The sequence below is a fragment of the Tamandua tetradactyla genome, chromosome 13 (assembly GCF_023851605.1).
Source record: "Tamandua tetradactyla isolate mTamTet1 chromosome 13, mTamTet1.pri, whole genome shotgun sequence".
Lineage (NCBI taxonomy): Eukaryota > Metazoa > Chordata > Mammalia > Pilosa > Myrmecophagidae > Tamandua > Tamandua tetradactyla.
This window is the reverse complement of record NC_135339.1, coordinates 6218435-6230868: the sequence shown is the minus strand read 5'-3', so window position 1 is coordinate 6230868 and position 12434 is coordinate 6218435. Positions and strand designations below refer to the sequence as shown.

The window sequence follows — 12434 nt, the reverse complement described above, 5'->3', positions numbered from 1 at the left end:
ATCGAGATCATACAGTATCTGTCCTTTCGTGTCTGGCTGACTTCACTCAGTTTCATGTCACCAAGGCTTATCCATCTTGTCATGTGCTTCAGGATGTCATCTCATCTTACTGCTGCATAATATTCCATCATATTTATATATACCACATTTTGTTAATCTACTGGTCTGTTGATGGGCATTTGGATTGTTTCCAACTTTTAGCTATTGCAAACAGCACTGCTAGAAACATCGGTGTGCAAATGTCTGGTCATGTCACTTTTTTCAGCTTTTCTGGGTATATACCAAGTAGTGGTATTGCCGGGTGGTAGGGCAGCTCAATGTTTAGTTTTCTGAGGAAACACTAACTGTCTTTCATAGCAGCTGTACCATTATACAGCCCCACCAGCAGTGAATAAGTATTCCAATTTCTCCACATAGTCTCCAACATTTGTAGTTTTCTGCTTGTTTAATGGCAGCTATTCTTACAGTGTGAGATGATCTCATTGTAGTTTTAATTTGCATTTCTCTTATGGCTAAAGAAGATAAGCATTTCTTCATGTACTTTTTAGCCATTTGTATTTGCTGTTCATAAAAACATCTATTCATATCTTTTGCCCATTTTATAATTGGGTTGTTTATTATTTTGTTGTTGAGTTGTATAATTTCTTGATGTACATGCGCTATCAATCCTTTATCTGATGTATGGTTTCCAAATACTTTCTCATTGAGTTGGCTGCCTCTTCACCTTTTTGACAAAATCCTTTGAGGCGCAGAAGCTTTTGATTCTGAGGAGCTCCCATTTATCTATTTTTTTTTTCATTGCTTGTGCTTTTGGTGTAAAATTCAGGAAATACCTCCTATTTCTAGGTCTTGAAGATGTTTCCCTATGATTTCTTCCAGGAATTTTATAGTATTAGCTCTTATATTTAGGTCTTTGATTCACTTTGAGTTAATTTTTTGTAAGGTGTAAGATATGGGTCCTCTTTCATTCTTTTACTATTGATATCCCGTTTTCCCAAACCCATTTATTGAAGAATATTCTGTCCCAATTCAGTAGATTTGGGAACCTTGTTGAAGATCAATTGACCATAAATTTGGTGGTCAATCTGCACTTTTGATTCGGTTCCATGATCAATACCTCTATCTTTGTCTCGATACCACGCTGTTTTGATGACTGTGGTTTTGTAGCAAGCTTTGAAGTTGGGAAGTATTAATCCTCCCCCTTCACTCTTCTTTCTTAGAATATCTTTAGTTATTCAAGGTTTCTTTTCCTTCCAAATAAATTTGATAACTAGCTTTTTCAATTCTTCAAAATAAGTTATTGGCATTTTGATGGTATTGCATTGAATCTATAGATCAATTTAGGTAGGATTGACATCTTAGCAATATTCAACCTTCCTATATATGAGCACAGTCTATCTTTCTATTTGTTTAGATCTTTAATTTCTTGAAACAATATTTTGTAGTTTTCTGTGTACAGGTCTTTTAATTCCCTGGTTAAGCTTATTCTGAGATACCTGATTCTTTTAGTGGCTATTTTCAAAGGAATTTTTGCCTTGTCTCCATATTTAGGTCATTATTTGTATATAGAAGCATTTTTTATTTTTGTACATTAATCTTGTACTAAATGTATGAACTCAAGTAATTGTTGTGGATTTCTCAGGATTTTCCAAGTATAGGATCATGTTGTTTGCGAATAATGTGTTTTACTTCCTCCTTACTTATTTGGATGCCTTTTCTTTCTTTCTTCTGCCTAATTGCTCTAGCTAGAACTTCTAGTACAATACTGAATAATAGTGGTGGCAACAGGCATCCTTGTCTTGTTCCCAATCTTAAGGAGAATGCTTTCAATCTCTCATTGCTGAGAATGATGCTGGCTATGGGTTTTTCATATATGCCCTTTCTGATGCTGAGGAAAGTTCCTACGATTCCTGCCTTTTGTAGTGTCTTATGTTGAACTACCCTTGCATTCCTGGTATAAATCCCACTTAGTCATGATGTATCATTCTTTTAATATGTTGTTAGATTCGATTTGCTAGAATTTTTTTGAGAATTTTTGCATCCCTATGTTCATTAGGGAAATGGGTCTGTAATTTACCTTTCTTGTAACACCTCTGTCTGGTGTTGGTATTAAACTGATGTTAGCTTCATAAAATGATCAATTTAATTGTATCTTTGAATCTAATAGGTGTCTCTTGTAGAGAGCATATGCATTTCTTTTATCCAATCTGATAATTTGTGCCTTTTGTGTGTTTAATCCACTCACATTTACTAAATATGACAAATAACTGGAGTGATATGCCCTATTCATAGGTGAGAAACTCATTATCATAAACAGTCCTCCCCAACTAAGTTGTGCCTTCATTGCAATTGCAAAAACAACAAAAACCCAAATTTGACAAGCTGATCCCCAAATTCATATGGAACCATGTTCCAAGAATAACCAAGGTCTTTTGGAAGATGAGGGAGAAATCATTCTACCATATATTATGACCAGTTATAAAGCTACAATAATTAAAAGAGGGAATTAATGGCAAACTTAGTTAAATGAATGAATTTAGCAGAAAACAGAGCCCAGAAACATTCCCATGATTATATGGGAAGTGGATATAATAAAAATGGCATTACATATCAGCAGGGAAAGGATGGATTCTTTTCTTTTCTTAAAAGGTACTAGAAAATCTGGTTATCCATATGGAATTAACGAGAGAATTTATGAGAATGCTTGTGACCTTATTTAGGCAAGAGGTACTTAAATAAAACAAAAACAAAAAGGTAAAGACTGAAAAATTTGGCTATATTTAAACTAAAAACTTCTAGATGATAAATGACACTATAAACAAGGTAGATACACATTCTATTTTTCCACATTTTTATATATATGATTCCCCACCTAAACTACAATCTATAAAATATCGAGGAATAAGTCTAATGTGAAATGTGTAAGGCCTTCATGAGGAAGGTTATTAAAATTGTATCCAAGAATATGACTTTAATAAACTGAGATCTATGATGATACAAATGAGGAAAATTCTATTAATTTAAAATCTGTTATCCTCAATTTAATGTATTCACCAATACAGGCTCAATCAAAGGAGCAAGAGAATTCGAGTGGAACTTTATAAACTGATTCTAAGATTCATTTAGAACAGGCACAAGAATAAGACAAACAGAGTTGGAGAGGATGAGGGAATTGCGCTATAGATGACAAAACATGGTGCAGAGCCAAATGACAGAAGGAAACGTCACTGGCAGAGTAGACACTCTAGAACCCTTATCCAGGAAGAGACAGTTGAACCTATGAAAAATTTGGCATTTCAAGTTGGAGAAAAGAATGGATTACTAAGAGTTGTGACAACTGACTTTTCATTTTTGTTGGGGGGGTGGGCTGAAAATTAGGCAAATGTGACATGAACAGGCAATGTATGATAGCAGATCTACAAATTGCCAGAAACTTGAAAACCTTTGATTTTATAGTAATCAGGGGAATTCAAGATAAAACAAGCTATTTTCACCATGAAGCTGGTAGAAAAACTACTATGATACCACCTGGTGCTGGCAAGGGTAGGGAGAAATGGGTACTTTTGTGGAGTATGAATTAAAGGAAGTAATTTCACATCTCCTAAAATTTACAATCTACATGATTTTTAATAGAGCAATTCCATGAAATAAGGCAAAGCAGTAACTTAAGGGATAAAGAGCTATCTAGCATACAATGTTAAGTGAAAAGCTGCAAAATAACGAAGGTATAGTCCCATTTATGTGAAACACATATGTAAAACAAAACTAGTTGTTTAAACAAGTCAGGAATTCCTTTCACTTTCAAGTAACAAACAGGTCAGAGGAAAGCAGCACAAGATTGGCAGGCCAATTTCTCCATTCTCCACCCATGACTTCCACCTCTTGACCCAGGTCATGGCTTCATCCCCTCCCAGCCAGCAAGAAAGGGGGAATAAAGGGAATGTACACCTAATTCATTATTTAAGGACCCAATATGGAAGCTTCACCCACATCCCACATCCCATTGCCTAAAACTCAGTTATGCGGCCCACAATGAATGGCCGGAGAGGCTGAGGAGTAGGGTCTTTAGCTGAGCAGCCCTGCATCCAGGGAAGAGTCCGGGATTTTATTATGAAAGGAAGAAGTGGGAAACAGACATTATGGCTGCAGTCCCTGCCATGTGTACTAAGGCTCGTAAACGCACAGGACAGAGCCTGGGAGGACACACACCAAACAGTGCTGAGTTCTGGAGCAGGACTAAGTCTGGTGGTGGTGATGGTGGGGTTATGGGGGGCAAAGTGGTGCTTGAATTTTTTTATGGTGATGATACATTCATGTATTAATTAAGGAATTAAAAAAGTTTAATAAAGGTTAACAATTCTTTATTTGTAGCTTCATACTGACAGAGCATGTTAAATACATTATATGCATCCACAGTGTTCAAAACCTTTAAATTTCCAAAAATTAATTTTTACCTAAATGCCTAAGTTCCTCTATATTGGTGAACCACTAGGAGCCCCTCCGTGCCTGGGAGGCGTGAGAGCCATGCTCAGACACCTGCAGAGGCACAGCGTGGTGGTCTGCCCGAGTGCCTGTGAGCCAGCGGCCGAGCAGGGCAGGGCCGGAGCCAGGAGGGCCGTGCACTTCCTGCAGCACTGCACGCGGGGACAGCCTTCCTCCTGGGGCAGAGGCTGCACTTCTCCAGCCGAGTGCAGCTCAGGACGACAGTAACCGGACATGATGCCCACCCAAGGGCTCCGCACTACTGAACTGGGGCCCCCAGAGATAAGGGGCACAATCTTCTTGTAGGCTGATGATTACAAAAGAAAAAATAAAGAGCTTCCCAGAGACAAAACAGTCATCAATTCTGACTCCTCTTCAACCAACTACTCGGGTGTAGGGTTTACTGAACTGTTTAAAATGATGGCAGAGGGAAGGAAAATAATCCTCCTCTCCTAATATATAATATATATATTATATATAATATATAATAATGCATATATATAATATATAAATATATAATATATACTTATATATATAATATGCAATAATAATATATATTATAATATAAAATATAATAGATAATAAGTCAAACTGAAAAAAAATGAACAAGCCAGAATCCAAAAACTGAAACAGAAGACTCTGATGGGGAAACACGACTTCTGAGTAGGACACCTCCCTACCTTAGGGGAGTGATTCTTGGCAGAAGCTATTTAACAAAATCTCAAAACAGAGAAAGCCAAGCCCAGGTCCCCCAAAGACAGCCACCAGCAGAGGCTTTTCCACGCCCACCCCAGCCTGGGTCCCTGCTCTCTGGGCTGCAGAGAAGAGCAAACGGAAGATGAGGATTTAGCGAGTAAGAGAGAGCAGAATTCCAAAAACAAAACGCACTGCGAAAAAATTCAAAGGTGACATGATAAATAACGAGAAGGAAACAAGAAAAACAGACCAAGGACCTAAAGAGTGTCATCACAAAACTAAACATACGAGCAACAGCCAGAAAGAGAGCAGACGCAGCTGACACCCAAACCAGCAAACAGGAACAAGAGAGGAAAGCAACCAGGAGGTAGTAGCTCAGGGAACAATGACGCTCTAATACGAAACAACCAGCACCCTTAGCAAAGCAAATCGAACAAATGGAACTCTCAGAGAGATCTATGAGCATTTGGACAGAGAGAATGGAATGGTTACTTCTGGAGCATAGTTTTTTTTTTTTTTTTTTTTTTACATGGGCAGGCACCGGGAATCAAACCTGGGTCCTCTAGCATGGCAGGCAAGCGTTCTTGCCGCTGAGCCACCATGGCCCGCCCTGGAGTATAGATTCTTGAGTGATGACTGGGTATGTGTGTGTTTCGTTTGATTTGACCTTTTTGGTTCTGCTCGAATTTTTTTTTTAAGTGATAACACATTTCATTTTCCTAAAATCAAATCAACGTAGGGAGAACAATAGCTGTGCTTTGTTTAAAGCAGAGCCAGTGCTGACTGAATACATAACTACACTGTGTCAAATACATATCTTATTTATTACCATGCCATTTCATTCTTTACTTTTTCTTGGTGGCAAATGATAAAATGAAACCTTTAAAAGTTGTGCATAAAAATAAGGCTGCTAGCAGACACTGATGAACTAATAGTTGTTGAACAGGCCAGATGGAATGTATGATATGTTTTTAGCACCAATTAAAAAAAAAGTCTTGAATTTCTGTTACTCAAACTTCTAAATAAGCAGCACTGAACTCCCTGGTCGCCTCTTCTGGGTAAAGAACAAACATGCCCCAAGAAGTAACTGTTAGGTCCCTGGTTTTATAACACAATTCATAGTACCCAAAACAAAGAAAACATCAATCCCAGGATTTTCTCCTTTAGTTAGCATTATTAAAACTTTGAAGTTTTGGGGAAGAGTTTCTCCTTCTTTCAAGTTTTAATCATGAGGTAGATCCCATACAAAGTAAACAGTAAGTGCAGCCCAATTCTGTTGATAAAAATATGATTATTAATCATAAGTTTAACAATCAGATATTCCCATTATAAAAAGTCGATTCAAAGTTTTAGAAAACAATGCTTATCAGCAGTATTCTGGCTTGAGTTTCCAAATTCCTTCACCACTTGAAGTCCTATGAAAAGTGCAAAGATTTCTCAATAATTCTCGAAATACACAGGACTGCGATACTGATAACTTGGATTCAAACTCCTGCAGTATCTCCTGAGTGCTGGCCTGGCCATCGATGCGGGCCTGAAATGCAATAAAGTTTCTCATTTCCACCAGGAGGTCATCGTGCTCCACTGCAGAGGGCGGTGGGGCAGAAGTCTCTTGAAGGTGTGCATTTTCACTTTCTAACCGCTCTGGCAAAATCAAGTGGTTTCTAGCTCTCATTTTAGCCAGGAGTGAAGATGAAGTGGGAGCCCCAGATGCAGAGTCCACGTCTTCTGCTTTTCCACTAAAATGCTCTGACACATTCTCTCTCCCCTCTTTCTTCATGACACTGTCCTGGAGAGAGATGACAGTGGTATTTATATACGTAATTTTGAGCTTATGCCCCCACTAACTTCCCAAAAGGCTTTGAGAGGCATACAATAAGTACATGTGTCCAGGGAGAAAGAAATGAGCTAATGCAAGGGGAAAGGAGGGGAATTAAGCATCAGAATCCACTGACTATGAAAGAGAGAAGGAGAAGGCGAAGCTAGAACTTTCCCTTCACGTGCACTCTGAGGTGGGCAAAGGCAGAGGGAAGGCAGAGTGGCTGGGATGGGGGGGCTTCCAGACAAGGAAGCCGAGGTCCTTTCCTGTTCTGTGGGCTTGTCCTGTTTGCCCCCAACTTTATCCTCACCTAGGCCCTGTGGAACAAGGAGAATATTGTGGCCATACTTTTTTTCACTTTTGAACATAATGTTTCTGGTCTTTCCTATCCTGTACCTCGTGATAGCGCCCTTACCCTTAACACAACATAAATCTGCCCTTGAAAGGCTCTCACAGGCCCTCTGCTGAAAGCGCATGGGAAGTCCAAAAGGCCCTCCACTCCTGCAGGCGCTCACGGCAGTCAAAACTGGGGGCTGGACCTGGGAGCTTTCAGACTTTGTTATTCATGTAACTCTTAACCAGAAAAGACCAAAGGGAGTCTTTATCGATGGGCCTGGCCCAGTAGACTGGGCTCAGGAGTATTTACTGTCATGGGTGCTCTCGGGCGTGCCGGGGTTATGGAGCAGGGAGCTGGGCGCTCCGCTCTTGTGGCTAGCAAGCCGACACACTCTGGCTGGGACAGGTTCTACGGGGCAGTGACACAATCCCTATTCCTGCGTTAACTGTCTGAAGGCAAAGCAGAGATATTGCTACATTTTTTGGATTAAAAACTTCATCTTTCAGGAACTCAGCTGGCCCCTTTAGATTCAAACAAAAACAGTTCATGTATCAGAGCCTGTATAGTATACAGGTGCCATCCTGCCAGTGATATTTTCCTTTGACATTCAGAATTTGGTGAAATTTTCATGGCAATTCAGTCAAGTCACACACACAAACAGCACGGAGGCTGGTGCATTACCCGGCATTTTTCTTTTGGAGAAGTTGAAGGAGGAGGCTGAACAGAGAAGTTAGAATTCCTTTTCTGGCCAAATCTCCTCCTAAATAAAGAAAATAATTAAAGTAGTTAAAATGTGCACATCTGCTTTTGAGTCTCAAGAACTCAAAATAACCCTTCAACAACTAAACTCTTCCTGGAAAAATTTTCGTCTGTATAATACGCTTTCATAGCCATGAAGTTTCTCCTCTGCCTGCTTGGATTCCTCTACTTTATTCTCCTGGGAGAGAGCTGATGCCTCTCAGAGTGAAAGCCATGCGATATCCTGAATCTGATAGATGGTGGAAACCACCTCAAAATTCTTCTAAATGAGCATAATGAATCCCACAGCAGTTACTGCCTGCCGCGACTTAGCTTGTCACCTTACACACCCTAGTGGCTGATGGAAGCCCAAACGCAGGGCCGTCCCTACCTCGAGAAGCAGGACACACCCACGCCTGCCCCAACCCCATTCCTGGGATGAATCATTTGGCCTCCTCCGAGCCCAGCAGGCCAGCAGCTCTTACTTTATTCCCGTTGGGGTGCCAGCACTAGCCCGCTGGCCTGTCCAGGTGGGAACCCCGGATGCGGCCCCCAGACACTGCTGGCGAGAAAGTCTCAGCGCTTTCAGGGCGTCCTGGGCCACTCGGTTGGCTTCTGCCTCCACCAGCACAAAGTCAGGGTTGGCGCCATCCATGATGACATCGTGCTGCATGACACTGTGCACGCCGACTGTGAGAGCAAAGCACAGTGTCAAAGGGGCACTTTCCCGTGCACAGTCCCCCCTTCCCTCTTCTGTGACAGTCCCCGTCACGGTAGAGAGAAGACATTGCCAATCACAGAGGAATCGCTACAGCCCAGGTGCTGTGCTGCGGCTGCCCTGGGACCCTCCACACCACCGCTGAGGGGCCCATCATGACTCCTGCTTACAGACAAGGGCTCTGGGCAAAAGGGAATCAGCCAGGGCTACCCAGCCCGAAGGTGTGAAATCAGGATTCAAACCCAGTTCTGCTCCTTGTCCGTGGGCCTCCTATTGAAGGCTTTCCCAGTACGTGAATTCTCCAAATACTCTAATCGAAGCATAATGCTTTAATTATACGAAGTTTAAAATTTAATCTCTTGCCTGCTACCTGGAAACTAATAACAAATCTTATTAATAAACTCTCTAAGTGAAGGGACAAATACAATTGAGAATTTTGGGATTACTAAAAATAATGATCATGAAAACACTACATAGCACGATCTATGTAATATATTTAATGAAATGGTCAGAGAAAAATTCATAGCCTTAAATACTATGCCGGTTTGAAAGGATTTATGTACCCTGGAAAAGCCACGTTTTAATCCTAATCAATCGTGTGAGAGCAATGGTTTCTTCTAATCCCTATTCAGCATTACACGTTAGAACTTGATTAGATCATCGCCATGGAGATGTGACGATCAATTGTGGGTATTAAACTTGATTAGATGGAGATGTATCTCTACCCATTCTACACGGGACTTGATTAGTTTACCGGAAACCTGTAAAAGAGGAGACATTTTGGAGAGAGTTCGTTCTGACAATGAGGAGAGAGCCGCAGAACCACGGAAGAATGAGGAGAGAACCACAGAGCCCACCAGCCAGCGATCTTTGGAGATGAAGAAGAAAAACACCCCTGGGGCAGGTTCAGGAAACAAGAAGCCAGAAGAGAAAGCTATCAGACTTTGGCATGTGCTCTTCCAGTCAAGACAGACCCTGAACGTCATCAGCCTTCTTGAACCAAGGTATCTGTCCCTGGATGCCTTAGATCGGACACTTCTATAGTCTTTCTTTAATTGGCCTTAGAACTGTAAATTTGCAACATATTAACTTTCCATTTTTAAAAACCATTCCATTTCTGGTATATCGCATTCCAGCAGCTAGCAAACTAGAACAAATACGTATCAATGAAAATTAAAGGATAAAAATAAACAACTTAAACTTCCAAGTCTTAGTTACAAAAAGAAGACATTCAGCTAAAAACATCTAAAATCAAAACAGAACTACAAAAACAAAAAACAAAACACCCCAAAAGTACAAAGAAGAGGATAATAAAGACAAAAGCAAAATTTAATGAAGTAAAAAATAACTAAACCAAAATTCTGGCCTATTGAAAAAAAGTCATAAAATAGTCACATCATTCATTAACTTAATGAAGGAAAAAGGATAGATACATAAAATTAGAAATGACAAGGGGGAAATTATCCAGAAGCAGAAGAAAAAATTTTAAAAGTCATGGTGAGAATATTTTTTTATATCTCTATGTGAATAAATGCAAAAAACTAAGCAAAATAGATAATTTCCCAGGAAAATTGACCGAGTTAAGAAAGAATGGTTACATGGCCCAATAACTAGAAATAGAGAAAGTCATCAAGGAACTACCCTACAAAGAAGCATCAGGTCCAGATGATTTCAAACCTTTAAGAGACCAGAGAGTCCTGATACTGCATAAATTATTCTAGAGTATTGAAAATTTGTTTCAGATTATTTTTATGAAACAAGTATAATACTGGCAAATCAACCTAATAAACATAGCACAAAGAAAGGAGACTATAGACCAATATAGCTTATTAATATCAATGGGAAAATACTAAATACAACATTAGCAAATAGAATCCAACACCAAAGTAAGAAAATACTATACCACAACTAAGTGAGAGTTAATCTCAGAATTCAAAATTGAGTCAACATTAGGATTTCCTAATATATTTCCTAAATACATTTATAATAAATCTATTTATATGGTTTATCATGTCCATAGATGAAAGCTTCATAGATGCTGAAAACACTTTTGATAAAATTCAACATCCATTCCTGATATAAATGCTAAAATCAGGAACTGATCAATTGTTCTTTGATACAACAAAATAGAAAATCAGCATCTTACTTAATGATAAAATTCTAGACTAGAGATCAGAAAAGACAAGGATATCCATTATATTTAATGTTTAACATTTTGCTGGAGGTATTAGCCACTGTAATTAGGAAAATCAACTAAAGTCCTGGGAATTGAAAAGGGAAAAAAAGTTTTCTTTTTCAGGTGTCTTTTTTTTTTTAGTAGTAGTACCCTTGGAGAACCCTAGAGAATGAATGATACAACCAACTCAAATGGTTAAAGAATTCAGAAAAGAGAAAGATAAACAATCAGCACACAGAAATCCATAAGCTTCCTGTTGACAAACAGCCAAACAGAAGACATAATGGTGGGAAAATCTCCATTTACAACAGCTACAAAGAAGATAAACTACTTTTGGGAAAAAACTAAGACATATATAAAACCTGCGTAAAGAAACCTTTAAAACACAACCCAGAAAAACACAAAAATTAGACTTGAACAAACATCTCTTGTCCTTGAATACAGAGACTCAATAAAACAAAGATATTAGTTATCCCTGAGTTAATTTATACACTTAATGCAATCCCAAGAGAAACAGCAACGGGATATTTTACAAAGCAAGACAAACTGACACAGAAGCTCAGCTGGACATACAAGCCTGCAGGAGCCGCTGGGAAAACACTGCGAATACAACAGCGGGGCGCTGAGGCGTGGATGGGCAGAGCAGTGGAACTGAACAGAAAGTCCAGAAACAAACCCAACAGCGGGGCGCTGAGGCATGGATGGGCAGAGCAGTGGAACTGAACAGAAAGTCCAGAAACAAACCCAACAACATGTGGAAACCGCTACATGGTAAAAATGGTAACACAATCACTGCAGAAAAACAAATTTTTAAATAAGTGGTGCGAGAAAAATTGGATAGCCATTTAAACAAGACAAAATTCGATCCATATCTCATACTCCAAAAGGGATCAGAGATCTAAATGTTTAAAAAAATAAAAACATTCAAGTAGGAAAAGAAAACATGGCAAATTCCTGTTACCTGTGTATGCACAAAGTCTTCTAACTACGACTCAAAACTCAAAAGCAGTAACAAGAGTTAAACCTGATAACATTATAAAATGAAACTAACAAATAAAACAAAAACACACCATAAGCAAAGCAAAAGACAAACTGAAAAAATATTTGCAATATATTTGAAAGATAAAAGGTTAATATTACAAATGTACAAAGAACTCTTAAAAACCAAGGGGGTAAAAGACTAAAAATGTGATTTAAAAAATGGGCAAAATAAATATTTCACATAAACAAACAAAAAATGATATAAAAATGGTCCTATAAAAAGTTGTTCAAATTTATTCATAATAAAATTAAAAGTGTAACAGTACACTCTCACCAAACAGCTATGGGAAAAAAAACCCTCTATCTTAGCAACCCCACTTTTAGGAGTTTTCCCTGAAGATATGTCTTCCAACAGTATGAGAATACATAACAGATAAGCAGTGTTGTTTGTAATAGAAAAAAATCTATTAACCTCAAGGCCCATTTG

The 12434-nt window shown here is 38.9% G+C and overlaps 1 protein-coding gene across 3 annotated transcripts in view; it reads right to left on the bottom strand.

Moving 5' to 3' along the window:
* Positions 1 to 4355: 4355 nt before the first annotated feature.
* The window catches only part of ERCC6 (ERCC excision repair 6, chromatin remodeling factor), an 81540-nt gene continuing 73461 nt past the window's right edge, over positions 4356 to 12434 (bottom strand). For all 3 annotated transcript variants that reach the window (XM_077124643.1, XM_077124642.1, XM_077124644.1), the window contains 3 exons: positions 8558 to 8762; positions 8016 to 8094; positions 4356 to 6967 (listed from right to left, as the gene is read on the bottom strand). In XM_077124643.1, coding sequence (XP_076980758.1) covers positions 6545 to 6967; positions 8016 to 8094; positions 8558 to 8762 — 707 coding nt within the window. In that variant the 3' untranslated portion in view covers positions 4356 to 6544. The remainder of the gene's footprint in view (positions 6968 to 8015; positions 8095 to 8557; positions 8763 to 12434) is intronic.